Consider the following 20,254-nt stretch of genomic DNA (forward strand, 5'->3'; position numbering starts at 1 on the left):
ACATCTGTTCGTCTGTCTGTCTGTCCCTCGGTCCGTTCGTTCTTCAATCCACCTAGTGATCACTCTATGTACCGCCATCTCGCATATTTTCATCATATATTTTCATTTACAAGTACTGCCATCAAGCGAACATTCCAAAAAAGGTAGCTTCCTACTACTACTACTTACATCGAGGACGCAAAACCCACAGCCTAAAGAGCTTCGCCCCTAAAAGGAGGCAATACACTCCGACGTAGCGCGCGCGCGCGCGCGCGCGCGTCATGGCGACGTTACGTTGGCGAAAACGCGACCCTCTATAGTCCGGCGGCACCTGGCGCCGACGCGAACGGCGGCATCTAGCGCGCTCTGGCGTCGTCCGGCGCCGAATGCAACCGAGTGCATTTCGCGCCGACCACGCCAAGAAAGTTAGCGCCTAGCGCCCTCTCTCGTCGAAGTAGAGACTCGCTACTCGGCGAGCTGTCAGAAGAAGATGGCGTCTTCGCAAGCAAGCGTACCGGACCTGTGCGGCTCTCAAATCGAGAGGTTTTTGGACGCCGTCCAGCAACATCCTTGTGTCTACGACACCAAAAGAATGGATTACCGGGATGCGGAGCGAAAAAGCAACGCGTGGGAGCAGATACGTGTGTACTCCGGCCTCTCAAAAGGTACGTCGGTGCAACACACGTGTGTGTATTGTCAGTGCCTCCTCTGGCATTGTATACGTGTCCGGACATGCTGTGCATTCAGCGCCTGTTTGTTGTCTTGTTTTCCCTGTTTCAGTCGATGAGTGCCTGAAACTGTGGAAGCGGCTGAGGGATCGGTACACTCGCGAACTCAAAGCTATTGAAGAGACGAAAAGGAGTGGCAGCGGCTACGTGTCTCGACGGGCCTGGGAATTCACAGAGTCCATGGCCTTTTACAAACACTGCGGCCGTCAGAGGAAGTAAGTTAAGCATTTTTGAAGTTGTGTGATCACATTCATACCTGCTTATATTGCGTACACTTAGACGACTATGTTTTTATGACTGGGTTTCTTGCTTTCTTGTATAAAGGTTTCCGCACACCACAATCGTGTCATGCAGTGAAGCAGAGGGAGTTTTCTGTGCCCTTTACGCGATCGTGATTCGTTTTGCGTTTTCAGAGTGCACATCAGTAACATTTTTTGTGTGTTCACTTAAGATATACGAGTTTGTTGTACTTGCCTCGGCCCGCGCCCACTTATTTCATCCTCCATAGAATGTTCAGGGTACTATACAACTGTCCCTTTAATCCTTGCACGAAATAGCAAACACTGAGTACTTCGACAAAATTTTTGCTCTCATTTGAGTTTCTTATTGCACACATATAAGAAACTCAAACCACCTGTCTGATCGCTCCCAGTTTGTGTGCATTAATAATCAGAACTCATTTCTTCTGCCGGTTACTTCAGGTGTCCCACAGGGCAGTGTACTCGGTCCCCTACTATTTTTGATACACTGTAACGATGTAGTAAATTGTGTAAACCCACCTGTTAACGTTCGACTTTTTGCAGATGATTGTATTCTGTTCAACTCGATAAATAGTTCTAATGACCAAGCAGCTCTCCAGTCCACTCTAAACAATATATGTTTATGGTGCAATCAATGGGGGATGAAACTAAACTTGGATAAATCAGTTCTGCTCCGTGTCACTAACAAGAAAAAGCCAGTACTAACTGACTACACGCTCTCTAACCAACCTCTTAAAGAAGTTAAGGAATACAAGTATCTTGGTGTCACTCTAACGAATAATTTAAGTTGGAATTCCCACATTAAACAAGTTTCTTCCGCAGCTTTCCGCAAATTATGCATGCTAAGGCACAAACTTAAGGATGCTCCTACGAAAGTGAAATTTTTAGCTTACAAATCCTTGATCCTCCCTAAATTAGAATATGCATGCATTGCCTGGGATCCTTATACTAAAACTAACATTGATGCATTAGAAAAAATTCAGCGGAGGGCAGTTCGTTTCATTTATTCTCTTTACAAGCCTGGTAGTTCTGTAACTAGTGTAATGCTTTCAAATGGTATCATATCTTTGCAGTCGAGACGCAGATTCTTACGTCTCAAATTTTTGTACCAACTTTTTAACCGCAAATTTGCTCTAAACCCTGACCCCTACCTCACACCACTAAGAACACTCCAGACTCGGCATTCACACGCACTTTCTTTAACACCATATTTTGCTCGTACTAACTTGTTCAAATTTTCCTTCTTTCCTCGTATCATTGAAGAGTGGAACGATTTGCCTGCAAGCAGTTTACACTCTCCCGATCTTATTTACGCTGAAATTTGAAGTTGTTTTTCTAAACTATTCCAACTATTTCCTCTTTTCTCTCCCCCCTCTTTCCTTTTGTTGCTTTTATATAAATATGTCACGCTTTCCACTTTCTTTATTGTTGATGTTGTTTTGAAATGTGTATGAAGACTGTATTATCTTGCCCTTCCTGCTTTGGCCTCTGGCCAGCAGTATTTATAAATAAATAAAAATAAACATATGTTATACAAAATAGGCACAAACTGTACGGTCCCATAGCCAAAAGCTAGTGCCGATTCCCTTGGAAGTATACATAGCTGAGTTATCCACGTGTGGATGGCTCCGCGATTGGCACGCCACTTATGAAACCCGTTTTTTTTTTTTTAAGTGAGTAGAGCGGTATTGTAGTTTACACTTGATACTATTGGTCCGAATAATCGTTCGGCATTCTGAGCGAGCGATGCATCCAAATTTAAAGGGGACAGAAGTATGCTTTTAGTTGACAGTCGTGCACCTGTTTCCCTTTACAACAATGTATGCATTTTCTCTGCAGAATGACATGCAGTCTGGAGCTAGCCACTTATGGTGATGATGGCGAGACGGCCGAGAGCATCTTTGCAACCATGGGAAATACGCCGCCATCACCCTCAGGTGTTGAAAGTCCCATGGATTCCCTACAGGAGCTATCGATGCCAGCAACGTCGCCACCATTGGCAGAACGGCCACCGGAAACCGGTAAAGAAGAGGCTGCAGCAAAGCATAAAAAAGGAAAAAAGAACGACAACTTTGAAGAGCAGCTGTTGAGCAAACTCGACAGCAAAATGGGAGAAAATGAGGCCTTTGGAATATCCATTGGCCTCAGCTTAGACAACATGCCACGTAAGGTGGCACTGAAATGCAAAGCACGAATAATGACATTGATTGCAGAAATGGAGGAAGAAAACGATGTGCACACCATCAACATTAGTTAAACTTTGGTTATGATAATTCTTGAATATGTTTTTTTCTCTTTAAGTACTGCTGCACTTTAAAAATTATAAGTTTTCTAGAGGTAACAGGATAGCGTAAATGTACTATGTTCGCATCAGAAATCATGTAAGGTCTACTTGCTTTCTTGTTTGTTATGCTTCTCTTTTTGCTCGTGGGCGATGCCGACACCGAATATTCTGCGAAACAATTTCCTAAATGCTATCGCATTAAAAAGTAGCAAATCGATACAAATGCAATTTATGGTTTCCTACATGCCAAAACCATGATCTCATTATGAGGCACACTCTAAATGGAGTTAATTTTGACTGCCTGTGATACACTATGAAGCTGCTAAATTCAAGTACATGGGTGTTCTGCCATTTCGCCCCTATCCATATGCGGCCACAAGGTTCAGAAACAAACCATCGTTATTCGCAGAGCTACACTTCGCCTGCTAAGCTTCCATGCCGGGTTATCAATACAGAGAATACAAATGTGATATAATGCAAGTGTGATACGCTGTTTACCAATGCTGTGAAAAAATATATTAAGTGCCAGTACACGGACAATATGTATACAACATTATGTATCTTGAACGCCACATAGTATGTTACTGTGAGCATTTCTTTCTTGGTGATGTGTGTTCCATTACTATCCAAGATCTCTTTCTGGCATTAAATTAAGAGTGGTATTCTGTTTATTGCGCAAATTTCCAGCATGACATGCTTTAAAAAGTGCACTTGTTTTGCATGTCTAGTCTGTCTTTCCAATGTGGCAATGTCTTAGAATATGTGACAGATATTTTTGCCTATTTTTCATGTTATTGTGCACCTTATCAAACGTTTAACTTTTGCCACATGCAATGTATTTGAGCATTGTATATAGTAGTACAAAAGTTTCACAATATGTCTAATACATAGGGAACAGACTTCATGCAGCATCAAACAAAGGGCTCCATTCCACCGTGACAATGAATGTTTTATTCTCAGGTGTTTTTTCTACACATTTCAGAGGTTTGTTCATATTCTTCCAATGCAACATCCCAGAACAAGCAGACAACGCAGGCTGGCAGTTGAGATAACACGCATACGTACGCCTTGTGTGTGTGTGTGTGTGTAAAATTATCTGAATATCTCCATTTTTGTTTTTCACTTGCTGCATTTTTATCTCTGTGTTGCACACAAGTATATCATGTTATTAACACATCATCATCATCATCAGCCTGACTACGTCCACTGCAGGACAAAGGCCTCTCCCATGTTCCGCCAGTTAACCCGGTCCTGTGCTTGCTGCTTCCAATTTATACCCGCAAACTTCTTAATCTCATCTGCCCACCTAACCTTCTGTCTCCCCCTAACCCGCTTCCCTTCTCTGGGAATCCAGTCAGTTACCCTTAATGACCAGCGGTTATCCTGTCTACGCGCTACATGCCCTGCCCATGTCCATTTCCTCTTCTTGATTTCAGCTATGATATCCTTAACCCCCGTTTGTTCCCTAATCCACTCTGCTCTCATCTTGTCTCTTAAGGTTACACCTACCATTTTCCTTTCCATTGCTCGCTGCGTCGTCCTCAATTTAAGCTGAACCCTCTTTGTAAGTCTCCAGGTTTCTGCTCCGTAGCTAAGTACCGGCAAGATACAGCTGTTATATACCTTCCTCTTGAGGGATAGTGGCAATCTACCTGTCATAATTTGAGAGTGCTTGCCGAATGTGCTCCACCCCATTCTTATTCTTCTAGTTACTTCAATCTCGTGGTTCGGCTCTGCGGTTATTACCTGCCCTAAGTAGACATAGTCTTTTACAACTTCAAGTGCACTATTACCTATCTTGAAGCGCTGCTCTTTGCCGAGGTGGTTGTACATTACTTTCGTTTTCTGCAGATTAATTTTAAGACCCACTTTTCTGCTCTCCTTGTCTAACTCCGTAATCATGAGTTGCAATTCGTCCCCCGAGTTACTCAGCAATGCAATGTCATCGGCGAAGCGCAGGTTACTAAGGTATTCTCCATTGACTCTTATCCCTAACTGTTCCCATTCTAGGCTTCTGAAAACCTCCTGTAAGCACGCGGTAAACAGCATTGGGGAAATTGTGTCCCCCTGCCTTACACCCTTCTTGATTGGTATTCTGTTGCTTTCTCTATGAAGCACTATGGTAGCAGTTGATCCCCTGTAGATTTCTTCCAGAATGTTTATATATACTTCATCTACGCCCTGATTCCGCAGTGTTTGCATGACGGCTGATATTTCTACTGAATCAAACGCCTTCTCGTAATCTATGAAGGCTATGTATAGTGGTTGGTTATACTCTGAGCATTTCTCTATTACCTGATTGATAGTATGAATGTGGTCAATTGTTGAGTAGCCTGTTCGAAATCCTGCTTGTTCCTTTGGTTGATTGAATTCTAATGTTTTCTTTACTCTGTTAGCAATTACCTTTGTAAATAGCTTGTATGCTACAGAGAGCAAGCTGATCGGCCTGTAATTCTTCAAGTCCTTGTCATCTCCTTTCTTATGTATTAAGATGATGTTAGCGTTCTTCCAAGACTCTGGTACTCTTCCCGCCAGGAGACACCTCGTAAACAGGGTGGCTAGTTTTTCTAACACAATCTGTCCTCCATCTTTCAGCAGATCTGATGTTACCTGATCCTCACCAGCAGCTTTGCCCCTTTGCATGCTCTCCAAAGCTTTTCTGACTTCTTCTATCATTACTGGTGGGGTGTAATCTGGGTTACTGCTAGTTCTTATAGTATTAAGGTCGTGGTTGTCTCGGCTACTGTACAGATCCCTGTAAAACTCCTCCGCTATCTTAACTATCCTATCCATATTGGTAGTTATTTTGCCTTCTTTGTCCCTTAGTGCATACATCCGACTTTTGCCTATCCCAAGTTTCCTCTTCAATGCTTTGACGCTTCCTCCGTTTTTCAGAGCGTGTTGAATTCTCTCCATGTTATACCTTCTTACATCGCGTACTTTACGTCTATTAATCAACTTCGAAAGCTCTGCCAGTTCTATTTTGTCTGTTGTACTTGACACTTTCATGATTTGACGCTTCTTAATTAGGTTCTTCGTTTCCTGTGAAAGCTTGCCAGTGTCCTGTCTAACTACCCTGCCTCCAACTTCCACTGCACACTCCATAATGATACTCGTCAGATTATCATTCATTGTATCTACGCTAAGGTTGGTTTCCTCACTGAGAGCCGAGTACCTGTTCTGCAGTGACACTCTGAATTCCTGTACTTTCCCTCTCACTGCTAGCTGATTGATTGGCTTCTTGCGTATCAAGTTCTGTCGTTCCTTCTTCAAGTCTAGGCGAATTCGAGACCGTACCATTCTATGGTCACTGCATCGTACCTTGCCAATCACTTCCACATCCTGCACGATTCCAGGGTGTGCACTCATTATAAAGTCTATTTCGTTCTTATTTTCGCCATTAGGGCTCCTCCATGTCCACTTGCGGTTTTCTCGTTTTCGGTAGAAGGTATTCAAAATCCGTAAATTATTGCGTTCTGCGAATTCTACTAGTAGCTCTCCTCTGGCGTTTCTAGTACCGATGCCATAATCTCCTACTGCCTGGTCTCCAGCCTGCTTCTTCCCTACCTTTGCATTAAAGTCGCCCATCACTATAGTATACTGTGTTTTTACCTTACTCATTGCCGATACCACGTCTTCATAGAAGCTTTCAACTGAAGCGTCATCATGGCTGGATGTAGGCGCGTAAGCCTGTACTACCTTCATCTTGTATCTTTTATTCAGTTTAATTACGATACCTACCACCCTTTCATTAATGCTATAGTATTCTTCTATGTTGCCAGCTATGTTTCTGTGAATGAGGAACCCCACTCCCAGTTCTCTTCTGTCTGCCAAGCCCCTGTAGCAAAGGACGTGCCCATTGTGTAGCACCGTATAGGCCTCATCTGTCCTCCTAACCTCACTGAGCCCTATTATATCCCATTTAACACCCTCTAGCATAGGTAAGTGTAACTGCTCTTGATTTATTGTGCACTTCATTCAAAAGTTATCATTAAATTCCATTTTTTCTACGTGATGCTCTCTATGTTATCTATGCATGCGGTAAATGTTTTAAAAACAACGAGCTCACAGACCTCTGCCATGCACACTTGATATAAAAAGACACACAAATGCCTTGCGGTTCAAAACATTCGCTACAGTGTGCTTTTAGCTTACATATAACAAAATAACAGCTTGTTGGTCATCGATTTTCACTTACTGGCGTACATTGCTAACAAACCCGATGCAAGAAGGGTTTGAAATTAACCTGTCAGGGTGACATTTCCGAAATCACATTGTATTAGTTGAAAGACTAAAAAAAAAAACGTGAATGCTTTATTTGTTTATTTCAAGGTACCTTAGGAAAGGGGGCACCACAGAAAAATGGCAGAAAAAACACATAAGAGCCAAAAATGCTTAAAATAATGTGCTTGAAAAACAGTGTTACAAATATAACTGAATGCGGAAATAATCAGATTACTCAGAAAAAGAATGAAAACTACAATTCTTGGTAACATAAAAAGCGGTGGATTGCCTGCGTATAAAACCAGCAAAATATGCACATAGTTCAAGCACATAAACAAACAGCAATGAAAAATCCACAAAAAATCTGTTTGTAAGGCAGTGCTAAACTTAAGAGAAATGCGGCAAAAATACTTAAAGTATTACATATAATACAGTCTTACGAAACACAGTACTTAAATGCACTGTATTCTGCTAGGAATAAAGGAAGAGAACATTAAGGGTACAAACTATGCATGTATGTTTACAGGAGATTTTAGCATCGCCTGACAACCTTCAGCTGCCACGGCAATGAACCTTCTGGAGACATAAAATAGTCTGCTACTTCGTCCCTCATTGCCATGGCAGCTGAGGTGGGGCGGTTGTTTGACGGCACTGTCTTTGTGCCAATTTCAGTGACAGTGTGGCGCCATTCTCCGTCATGCACCGTCTCGCCGCACAGCGTGTCGCTGTACTCGTCAGGGCAGTAGGCAGTGTCCTCCATAAGAAAATTGTGCAAACATACGGCAGCCTGAATCATGTTGTGGAGGAGCTCTGGCGCGCCTTGCACCGTTCCAAGAAACACCCGCCACCGGGAGACCAGAATGCCGAAAGCATTTTCAATGCACCTGCGTGCCCTCGACAAGCGGTAATTGAAGACCTTTTTCCTATCATCCAGCTTTCTCCCAGGGTAGGGCCGCATCAAGTAGGTCCGCAAAGGGAAGGCTGCATCACCAACCAAACAAAGTGGCCACTGCGAAATATTTGAAGGCAGCCCCAAAGCACCCTTTTCAAAAACTGCCTGGAGGGGACTTCCCTTGAATAAAGAACCGTCTGAATATCGACCTTGGGCTCCGATGTCCACCATTAGAAATCTATATTTGGCGTCTGCTATAGCCAGCATAATTAGTGAATAGAAACCTTTATAATTGTAAAAGTCGGAGCCACTCTTGTTAGGACATTTGATCGCAAAATGCTTGCCATCAATGCTCCCTATTGTGTTTGGAAAATCCCATTTGTCATGGTATTCCTTAGCTATGTCGCGCCACCTCTGTGTGCTTGGGCGTGCGAGTACCAGGGGCCTCAAGCAGTCCCAGATTGCTGGTAATGTCTCCTTCAGTATCCTAGCTACAGTAGAAGCATGCATTCGGAAGCTCAATGCAATGTCCTCCATGGACCCTCCTGTGGCCAGAAATCTGCAAAGTTGTTAAAAGAACAGTCCATATAATTACGGTTCAAATATTTTGACATACATGTTTACACTAAACGAAAGTGTTATCAGCATACATATATCCTTTAATGTCTGCATCGCGTTTCACAGACGCCATAGGGCCACAGACAGTAGCGAGAATAGTTCGTCGGTGACTCTATATAGGCTGGATAGGAAGAACTATTATACGCGGTGAAACTTTTCGGAAATATAACCGATCAAGAAAAAAAAAAGTTAACGCGAACCAGTGTTTACTTTAATGTCATGCACGGGGAAGTTTAGGGAGGTGAATACGTGGGTTCCGTATCTTCGAAATTACGAAAAGTAGGGACCACGAAAAAAAAAGCATATTACGGGAACGAATTCTTGCGACATGTCAGCAAAAAGCGTAATTTTCTAGAACAACAGTACACATGCATGCACGTCGGCTCGTGGCCGCATTGGCTAACTGCTAGCAAATATGATCAGCATATCTTTTACCTCAATGTCACCGCGAGCCTCTCTGCCGGTGAAATGGGTCTCCTGTGAGTTGGAGGATGAACAAGCCTGTGGTAAACAAGGCTCAGCAGCTTGTCGAATGATGCCTTTGTCATCCTGCGTGCGACAAATGCATGACAGTTACGTATAACATACTTATCCGAGCTGAAGCTACACAATTCCGAAAGGAGCAACGTTTTCACTTACCTGAAATACTTGAAATGATATTCAGGATCACTGTGCCGAAGCTCCTGTACTAGGTGGTGGTATTCTCCATACTCTGGACGCTTCTCAAATATATCCCTTATGTAGAGAGACCTGTTTCTCTTGCGACGCAGACGACGCACCAACAACGCGAGAATAATCTTTCGTCTTGCCGCATGTGTCTGTGTCCGTGCCATCGCCGAGAAAACAGTCCGGTCCGCGGTGGTGATCGCTACCGACAGAGATAGCGCGCGAAAAGATTTGTTTCGATGTTCCACCACAGGCGGCGCGGTTTTCTGCGCATGCGCTACTCCGGCTGCGGCAGCTGCGCGACGTTGAACTGTAGGGGGACGGACATACGCCTGGCGCGGCGTAGCCAACCTGGCGTGACGCAGCGCAACCACCGCGCGCGCGCGCGCCGGGTCACGTCGAAGTGTATTGTCGCCTTAAGAATACGTTACCTGCGTCGCCACAACAACTGCGGGTGTCAATACCATACTTCGCCAGCGCCAGCGAGTGTATAGCACGCCTACCGGAAAGTGTAGGGATCAACGTCACACACAAGCTATTCGACACTATAAGCAGCTTCATCTCTCGCCCCAAAGACTACGCAGCTGCGGAGAAATCTCGAGGTGTACACTGCCCCGCCTCCTATATTAAGGAAACAAAGAACTTCCTCGAAAGGATACGACAGCACCAAACTGATCTCGATCAACTTAAGAGCCAACGTAGTGCATTAGCAGAACACTGAAAGCGGTTTGACTACCACATCCACTCGCACGACGCAGTGATTCTGGAAAAAGAGAGGAACCTATGCTGACAACTCCTCCTCGAAACCTGGCACATTCAGCAGACAGCGGGGAGCAGAAGTTGCCTTCCCTCTACTGTCAGGGTTTGCGACTGGTCAAGGCGAATTTTTCTCGCAAGAAGAGCAAGCGTATATAAGCGCCACACATCCCTGGCTTTATCACTCCTGAGGAAAAAGTCGGTGTGGCTTCGAAACGTTGGGTTCTGTGAATACAATGTTTCGGTGGCGTTTTTAAATGTCTCTTCTCAGCCATTGTTCTGATCAGCCTCCATGTCTTGCTGCCTCTTGAATGGGTGAAATGGGTTCGGCTAATTATAACCTGAGTCGTTCCGGCGTTGCAATGTTCCCCGAGACGTCCGGGAACTTCTACAACGCGACAGTCATACTGCAAATTCTTCAGGCTCGGCGGCCTCTGTGGACACGCCTGACCGACTGATGGCGTAAGAAGGGCTATTTGCAGTCGGATCTGCTAAGGAGGGGCTGTCACGAGGCAATTTATTGAGCAAGCTCTCATCTTAGTTTGTGTAAACCGAACACCGATGACCTAACTATAATCAAGAAATAAGCAGACGAAACCATTTGTTTCAACCAAATTTTCAACACTCATTATATTACAGAAATCCTGAAAAATACACAACAAAGAACACAGCAAGCAAAACTAGAAGGCGGTTAACAGGAAGAAGAAATCGCTAAATACACGAACAGTGCGTGGAAAGAAATTTTAAGAGCAAAAGAGCCCATATCTCCACAGAGCGCGTCGCGGTGCTTGCAGCAGCGGCTCTGCTACCGACGTATAGACGCTCTCACGCAAACGGTGATAGTGGTGATGCAGCTGAGACACTCACATTGTTGTTTGGGAAGGAAGGAAGTGTCGAGATAGTTGAGGTCAGTAACCTTTCGGCGTTCAGCAGCCGCAGCTCAAACACGAAGCCGGAGAAGTTTTTTGGTCAACGCCAGAAGACCAGAACAAGCCTTACCCACGCCAGAGGACGAAAGCTCTGTGTGCAGGTGGGAACTCGCAGTGATCTTGATGCTGGAGAACTGCTGGCCGCCAGCTAGCTTCTTCGCTTGGTCCCGACTCAGCCACGCCTGCCAACTTCGTGGTACTTCTTCCATCGCTCTCTTAAGCCTGCGTGGAGGCACCTTATTGGTTTCAAGTGTTCACGCTTACACGAGCCGCACAAAAGCGTCGTCTTCGTCATCTTTTTCGTTCAGGCTGGTGGCGTTGCGCACTTTTCAAACGCACACTCACATTACAAAAGCTGCCTTTCGAAAAGTTTTTCCCTCGTTAAAAAAGTGCAGATAAGTGCGCATTTCGCCACACGCAACACACATCCTGCCCAACGTTCACCACAATCTTTCGATCGATCCACTTAATGAACCTTGAATGTTGACACAAAATCTTCTGAAAGTACACTACACACTTCACAGCAGCGCTGCAGTGTCCTTTAAAAAACTAAGAAAATTACAGTTCTCGAAAAATGGTTGTTTTAAACCCAGTATACATAATCAAATTGAATGAAATCCAAGTTTAATTACATCTTGAATGATTTGGGCAAGCTTGTGCGAAAAGCGAAACGATTCGCGTGAAGAAAGACCAGAACCCCATGTACAAGGCATAGAGTTGAGAAAACAAGCATGTGCATATACTAGTAAAAACCGATCATTCGCGTGACACACATGACAGAAGAAAAATCACAAATCTTGTCATGAAAAACAATTCACATACTATCGCTAAAAATCAAAAGTATCGCGTTGTATACACAACAAGAACAAGAAAAAGAAAGTAATGTGACAATTGACACCATTGTTTCCGTAATATCGCCGACAAAAATGTACAGAATATGTGTAAATAAGTACCACGAGGCAATCGTAAAGCAAAATGGTTTAACATTTATTATTACAATTGTAACATTTCTCAGTACAGTATTCATTCTTGAATGAGATTACTTACAAAATTGTTCCTTTATACTTCATGGTGTATGTTTTCTATTTCTATTTCACAACTCCGCAGAAGCTGAGCAAGTGAGGCCTTCCACATTCAGTTCGACAAGAAGGAATGATCCAGAAGTCTCGTTTTTGCAAAGAATAAAAAGGGACATTTATACTTAGATTCGTGAGATTTATGAGATTGTGCTGATTTTTATAAACAACTTTGTAATTTATGGCTAACTTAAAGTCAAACAAAAATGTGTGCGGGTACAACATTGAAACAAACAAAAAAACGAATTTCTTGTGTGCGCACGATATTGAGTGTTTGTTATCAAACGAAGTGCCCTTTTTTTTAACGTAAGTATTTCTGGTAGTTTCTCTGTGTGTAATTTCCCCACACCAAAAAACTGTAATTGTTATGAGACAAAATAAGTATTTCATAAAGCATTAGTTTTATCTATACATGGCAGGTTGTGTCGAAATTTTGCAATAACACCCCCACTTTTAGCCACGAGAGAATTAATGAAGTCAAAATGATGTTCCAAGGACATAATTTTTGAAACAACCCACCTAACATTTTTATTGAGTTTACAATTTCCATAGGCACCCCACCTAGAAGTAAAGGACTATCAATGGTGATAGAAAGTTGACGTGGACGAAAAACAACCGCGTTTGTTTTGCTGTAGTTAATCAACAACGACTTTTCTTGACTCCCATTTTGTACGTCTTCGATAAAAACGCCATAAGCCCTTGTCCATATGACCTAAATCCGGATGCAGTGACCATTTAATTGAACACGGCTCTCAGGTTAGCGTCCCACACCAGACGGACAGCATATTTGTTTCTTTCATCTGAATGCAAAACGAAAACTCTCTACTGTTTTTAATCAGACACCTGTCTGTAGTTCTGCCTCAGGATAGTATGAAAGTCCGGCAAGTTGACTGCTTTAGTGCGGCAATGCTTGGACAACAACAGTAGTCCTATTCTACAAGTGTTAGCAGTTTCGAACGCTGCACTCTCCTACACTGAAAATAATATCCTTGTTTCAACGTTGGAACTGACCGTGAAAACCACAGACTGCGATCTGTTTCTCCGAAATTGGGGGACGTGGTCGTATAACAACATTCTTGTGTGGCGTTTTAGATCGAACGGCAGGGATGACTGTAATTGAGCACTCCAAATTTCCGCTGGTAAGGTCAGTTCATATAGGAGAAAATAGCGTAAATTTAATGTATTTTGTCACGTGTTGCGCTAGCATCAGGGAAGCCGTAAGCAACGCCATCGACACTTTTGGACTTTTTGGTGGCGGTGGTGGGGCATCGTGCGATAGTTTGTGGTTCTTTTTCACTCGTAGTGATTCATTAACTTATTTCAATGCTTTCAGGCGCAGTGTGATAAATGTTCCCGTCCGCACGTTGTTTGTGTCAGGCGGTTCACGCAAAAAGGCCTATCTTACTCACAAGTGGAAATGTAACGCACGACCTCTAACAACCACTTGCGAACGATTTGAAATTTAGGAGGCATGTTTTTCTGACAGCTAGTGTTAAGCCGAAAATTAAGTTCAGTCAACAAAAGTCAGCAACACGATAACTCCTTGTCTACTACTAGTCGTGCTTGTTTTCCGGCCGTCTAAATGCACAGTTGATTTAATATTTGCTGTGGGAGTCAGTTATACACGTAATAATGAAAGAATCAAGCGTAAAACTGGCGTAGCTTTGCTCCCATGACTGTCACACCACGACAGTAGTCATACCAAGGCATACTACGCTTACATGACATCTTTCGGACCTCTTTCGTTAGCTGCGCTTCACACGCCCTAAGGTGGATTTTTGAAAAGTCCCCTTTTATTTAGCTCTACATGGGATGTATTTTATAAAAGGCTACCTCTTCACGAAAGAAAAAGGTTATTTGTCAACACAAACCCAAGCTTCACCCGCGTGTAACCCCATCGACGACTGCAAAATATAAGCAAGCAGTACGAAACTTCACACAACGTATTCACGTAATTGTGCTGTTATCTTCATTATTACAATCGTGGAATGTCCTATCGTTCCAACGTCATTTAAAAGTTATGCTGACGTTGTAAATTATGTAAAAGTAAACATAAAGGTGAGCGCATCGTGTGCAAGGCAGCATTAGAGAAATGATGAAGCGGCAAACTTATGCAGTTTGCACGTACTTCACTTAGAGCATACTGCTAAGTTACTGCAGCCGCTACACTGTATAAAATGAGGACACTGCTTCACGGAGAATACTGAAGGTACAGCGCTGCTGAACCATTCCGCGAGAACAAATATAACTATTTCCTTATGACGTAACCTTCTCGCGGAATTCATGCATGAGCACAGCTAACACAAAAAAAACCCGTCCTTCTTTTCAGGTGACAGACCCTACAGTGACTGAAATTCAATAACTTCCTTCAAACAAGGCGTTATTACGTAGTCTATACGTTGTCCCAACTAATAAAAAGAATGTTTGTATTGTTCCGCATACGGTCTGCTTGTATTTTGCCATAAAATACGGCAGATTTTCTTCTTAATAAAACAATAGGTCTGTACCACAGCTGTGCCACACAGCCTGCTTGCAAAATATAAAATGGAGGATTTCGTTCATGTCCTGTGTGCCTGTGAATGTGCAGTTATTTCTTTTTGACAGCAAGTTTGGTTGGCTGCACACGCTGTACATTTCGTTTCTGTGCGAACTTTCCTCTGCAAGTGAACACAGTGTTCATAGAATGATTACGACGTACTATACGTTTTGCACAGGTAGGATGATTTTGTTGAATGAATGCAGTCACTCATGGTTAGCTCCTTGAAGTACCTGTTTGTTATGCACACGAGAACAAACTGAACAGGAATTCAGTTGAACGAAATTCTACACAAAGAACAAGAATTGAGTGTGCAGCGAACACAGGCACAAAGAGCACATACATGTTCATGGAGCTAATTGCGGCACTGAAATGACGAAGAAGGGACAGACCGAACATATACAAGCCTGTCCCGTCCTCGCGATTTGAAGTGTAGTGCTGAACTTAATGAAGATGTTACACCAACAAGGCCAAGTGTTTACACTTGCTAAGTTCATATGACATACTCCCTTCCCTCATTTCGCAATTTTTTGTTGAGCCAACCTGCACATAGAAAAATGTTTTAAAGTATGCGTGAATTGATGAGCGCGAAAAGTTTACTTGGACTTGACAAATAATAAAGTTGCATTGAAGTGTTTGCACCTATGCAGGTGGCATTCGCAGCGTACGTTGGCAACAGCTTAGTTTAGGGTGAACAGTCCATTAGCAACATACATCCTCGGGAACATGTTGTTTAAGGAAGTTAATAATTGAATACGATTAAACTATTATTACAAGCCCCTTTCCCCCGATCTGTCTCCAAGCCACTTCACTGTTTAAGCAGAAGATATGCCCTATTGTCCAGCAGTTGAACTCAATCTTGGAGCAAGCTGCACTGGTGGCTAAAGCAACATCCCCCCTTTGTGGTCAATAAAGCTCTGAACTTTTTCTGCCCATTTTGCCAAAGGGAGCGGCGTCGCAATACCCAAGTGCACTTTGTAGATGGCTTTGCTTCGATCCTATGCTGGTGTGTGGTCTTCCAAGTCTGTGAACGCATATCCCAAGGTATAGCGAAAGCACCGAAAATTCGAGTGAGGTCATCTACAAAGTATAATGCATGGATTGCGATGCGACTTTGATTGGCAAAACAAGAGAGAAATGGTCATCAAAACCTAAAGAATGTAAAGAGGATGTTGCTCAAGTTTTTCGTGCAGTAATTTTGACAAAGAGCTCGTTGAATGCTGCTGAGCAACAAGGCATAGCTGCTGCCTGAGCAATTTGACTATGCCACCTCGTGTACAAAAGCAGGAAAATGAAAAACTTTCAGAGTCGTGGTGAGTTCATTACCATGCATCAGATTCCCACAGCCCCAGCCTCCATCAATAAATGCTTACAAGAAAATAAGCGACCAGTAGACTGGTTGAACTCTGCTCACTCGTTGCCACCATATACTAAGAACGCGACCTGCATAGGGTGCAAATCTGTCACGTCATTTTTTTATAATTGTAAAATGTCAGAGTAAACAATTCACAGTCAAGCCAGAAATCCAGAGTTGATGTAAGGTATTTCGTGTATATGCCCGGTGCTGCGTGAACTTGCAGATGTGTAATACTTGCTGCCGTATGCAAAACAAACAATGATATGCGCTACTATACACTTCGTTTAACACAACTTGGCAGATCTATTCAAAAACATAATTGCAATATGTTCAGCCAGCCCGCTTATGAAACTGTCCGCGTGGTTCACGGACAGCTTCGCTTGACATGTTTCTGTAGGTATGATAAAGTAGTAGAAAAAAGAAATAACCGCTTTAGCAGCAGCAATGTTCAGAGCTTAAACATCACTATGGTGTCTATGTACAATGCCTCTGTTCACACGACTATTTCATGAATGAAAAAGCAGACAGTATTTCCGAACGAGAACTGATCATTTGCAGAACAAGCAGCACATTTCCACAATGGCCTATTGCTACAGTACACAAGAACTCAACGTTCAACACACTTAATTTTAACTTCAAAATCATTTATAGACTAGAATAACAAATTCTCTTTAATATTTACACTGTGTGGCAGTTACACTTTCTGTAACTACTAACGTCATGCAGAGCTAAGTGGGGTAAGCAAAAGAATTTGCATGTATCCTATGAAATTTTACACAAGACAGAGCGTATTATAGACCACTGCAAAGGCCTACGGGCGGCATTGAACATATTGTAAGGAGACTCTTGGAGCAAGAAACAGGAGCTGTCAGATAAAAAGATGAGCACTTTGTTGTCGTTTCCGTACCCTCAACCCATGCAGAGCTCTGTAGATGTGGGTTCTCAATAAACACTGCCCTATCATAACATCATGATGGAGATAATAGGCTGACAGAGACAATGAATGATGCACCAACACAAAGGGTGAGCGTTAAATTGAGAAGCAACGCTTGTAGTCCATAGTTGTTGAAAATCCAGTAAACACTACTCGACAGTTGTGTACCTTATTACGGCAGTAGTCAAGATGAAGGTGGAGGCTTGATTATGTCTCATATTGCTAAATAAAGTGCGACGTTGGAGCAAATGTTTCAACAAGACAATTTGTTTAGGTCGTGGCAGCAACCTTCGTGCAGTCTGCTACTTCAGTAAAGAAAATCTCTTTTGTCGAATAACGAGCTTTAACATTCGTTCAACAATTTCTATTTCATTAAGTATGCCATCTCATCCCCTTTATTACGAATGCTACTATTGATATACTGGCAGATGCAAAACTTTAGCTGCAAAAGACCAGCTATTTAGCAGGCGTCTGGCTGCTGTCCTTTTGATAACATCAGGTTCATGATGCTAAGGGCGAGTGCTTCAACAAGAGGACGTCTATTTACCGGGGCAGCAAACCGCACCAAGGTTGCTGCCACAACTTAGACAAATGATTATTGTTCAAACATTCAACACAACCTCAAAAATCTTGAAAAATCTTTATTGGATTCAACAACCCGCTTTTCCTAATGAATTGACCCTCATTCAAGCCCCTTCACTATCATCATCCTAACTTCTGCCGTACTATGATGTAAAACTGTCGTGTATAATTTGATATATTTTCAAAAGATATGGATAGTAAGCCTTGTTTCTCAACTTAATGCTCACCCTTTACGTCCATGCTTTAATGACTGTCTTATCTGCCACTTTATACGACAATTGTACATGGAGGGCTTTACAATGGTCAACAATTTTTCTTGCCTTGTGTGTACCAATTCCATCTTATACATGCCTTGGGCCAGCAATATACAAAGCACAATAAATACCGAAGTTGGAAAAGGTTGACATGAATAAACACAAGGTATGAACTGGTCCTTCTTTAGGCACGCAGGGTGGTCGCCCTACTAACTCCTGTATTGTCAGAAAAAATCATGTGATTATACCCCATTATATATCGATTCAAGCGATACTCTCCAGAACAAATTTTCGTGCTGCTTAGAGGAGACATCAAACCTTGTGCGCGAAAAGCATTGGGCATTATTGCACAAAAATGAAGAATATTTGATCGTATATATAAGAAAGAATAGATGTGAGAAACTGTTGAATAGATAAGGGCAAAATAAGAAGGGAAGCATATGATGAAAGCAGTGTTTTAAATTTTCAAGCGAGGACATCTTGCCTCACACTACACAGTCATAAACTGTGATCCAGTAAGTAGTCACATGCACTCGTTCTGAGATATAATGAAATGACTAAACATCTTTGAAATTTATAGCAAAATGCCCACCCAGGTGCGTGTTCTTGCTCATATGAAGCCCAAGGTTTTACAGAAAACTTGATTGATAAAAGATGTGCATTGTCACAATAAAAATTACCAAAATACAAATGGATGATTGGTAGTGGAAAAGCAGTGAGAATAGCCGAAAAACAAAACAGCGCAGAAAACAAGGGCCCTTACTGTGTCTTGCGCAAAGCTAAGCTATAAATTTGTAGGCTTTTTCTTATGAAAAAAATACAATTCAGGTAAGTAAAGCTTTAGGCCAAATCAAATATTCAGCTTCGTTTCTATCAACCACTGCTTCGCTAAAAAAGAAACATTCATGCAATCCACCAACAAATGTGAAACAGTGTCAGGCAAGTCAATCTATAAGACGTCATTGCTTCCAGAAATTATGGCAAGACCATTCTTTCATTATTCTGATTAAAGCAGCGTTCCATTGCACCAATAAAACAATAATTTTACTTTCAAGTTACATTTTTTCAGCCACGAGAAAAAATCACAAAATGAAGAATTTCGATGTTAACGTTTGTTAGAAGACCAATTATTTTGTATAGAATGCCCACAATTATTGATTGCAAGTTGTGTGTCTAAATTGCTTCAAATTCGAGTGTATAAGGTAGACAAGGACAGCTAGACACAGGTAAGCGCTTGTCTATCTTTTCTTTTTTACGTTCTTTTTTCTTAGGATTGTCGTATAGCTGTTTTTATATACTTTTATGCATTTTACTCTTCTATATTTGCCTAACTAGAACCTTTTATATGTAAAGTTTTATTCGTTTTTTTATTATGTAGTTTATTACTGCAACTCACTTTGCGCTGCCTGCACTGAATTGAGGAGTATTTCGAAATAATTAACTTTGAGAAATGAAACGAACAGACATGTTCTAACCAAATCGTAAAAGGGTTCGCGAAAGTATGCTTTTCACTTATACTGCGGCCTAATGTTCGCATTAAAGCGTTCCAACCAATGGCTTCAAGGCATCACTGTCTGATATGCTTTTGCTGCTAATTTATACACCACATAAAAATATATACTGCGTATTTTGAAGCAATACAAGAAATTATTTGAAGTGAATTATTCCTAGGCTGCACAAAATGTCTTGTTACTTGACCTCTGCTGCGCAGAGCATTTGTACAGTATTCACACAGGTGCCACAAGTCCAATTGTTGCAAATTTAGGCAATCCTTTTGTATAAAATGCCAGGCGAAAACACTTATGTGATGTGCAATGAATGTGGAGCCCAAAGAAACTTCACACTTCCATAATAATGAAAACTAACCCGCAATAGTGCCAGGGAATGTATGGAAACGGTATTAGAAGTAGTTGGGACATAAATTTAAAGCAAGAAAAGTTAACGAAAAGGTACCTTGGCACCAGAAGGATCTGAATCTGCAGCTTTCTGGTGACAAGTCATCTCTTAATCCACTTTTCTTCCCTCATTTACATCACATTACCTCTAATACCAGCCCTCATACTTTCTCTGGCATTATTGTCTGTTAGCTATGAATTATTTAGTGTCAAACAAAAAGACAGGCCCTTCAAACTTGCACTTCTCCTCACACAACCTTGATATCTTTCATTCACTCAATTTT

The 20,254-nt window shown here is 42.2% G+C and overlaps 1 protein-coding gene across 1 annotated transcript; it reads left to right on the plus strand.

Moving 5' to 3' along the window:
• The first annotated feature begins 232 nt into the window (after positions 1–232).
• On the plus strand, positions 233–7,261 carry LOC119178212 (uncharacterized). Its single transcript, XM_037429405.2, has 3 exons — positions 233–644; positions 760–922; positions 2,807–7,261. The coding sequence occupies exons 1-3, from the start codon at positions 470–472 to the stop codon at positions 3,222–3,224; spliced, it is 756 nt and encodes a 251-aa protein (XP_037285302.1). The 5' UTR covers positions 233–469; the 3' UTR covers positions 3,225–7,261.
• Positions 7,262–20,254: the final 12,993 nt, after the last annotated feature.

Source organism: Rhipicephalus microplus, chromosome 6 (assembly GCF_043290135.1).
Source record: "Rhipicephalus microplus isolate Deutch F79 chromosome 6, USDA_Rmic, whole genome shotgun sequence".
Classification (NCBI taxonomy): Eukaryota; Metazoa; Arthropoda; class Arachnida; order Ixodida; family Ixodidae; genus Rhipicephalus; species Rhipicephalus microplus.

Bases quoted from the DNA above. Each gene is read 5' to 3' on its own strand.
- LOC119178212 (XM_037429405.2), top strand. From the start codon at position 470: ATGGCGTCTTCGCAAGCAAGCGTACCGGACCTGTGCGGCTCTCAAATC. The intron at 645-759 runs GTACGTCGGTGC...TCCCTGTTTCAG, and splicing joins GTACTCCGGCCTCTCAAAAG to TCGATGAGTGCCTGAAACTG. The intron at 923-2,806 runs GTAAGTTAAGCA...TTTTCTCTGCAG, and splicing joins CACTGCGGCCGTCAGAGGAA to AATGACATGCAGTCTGGAGC.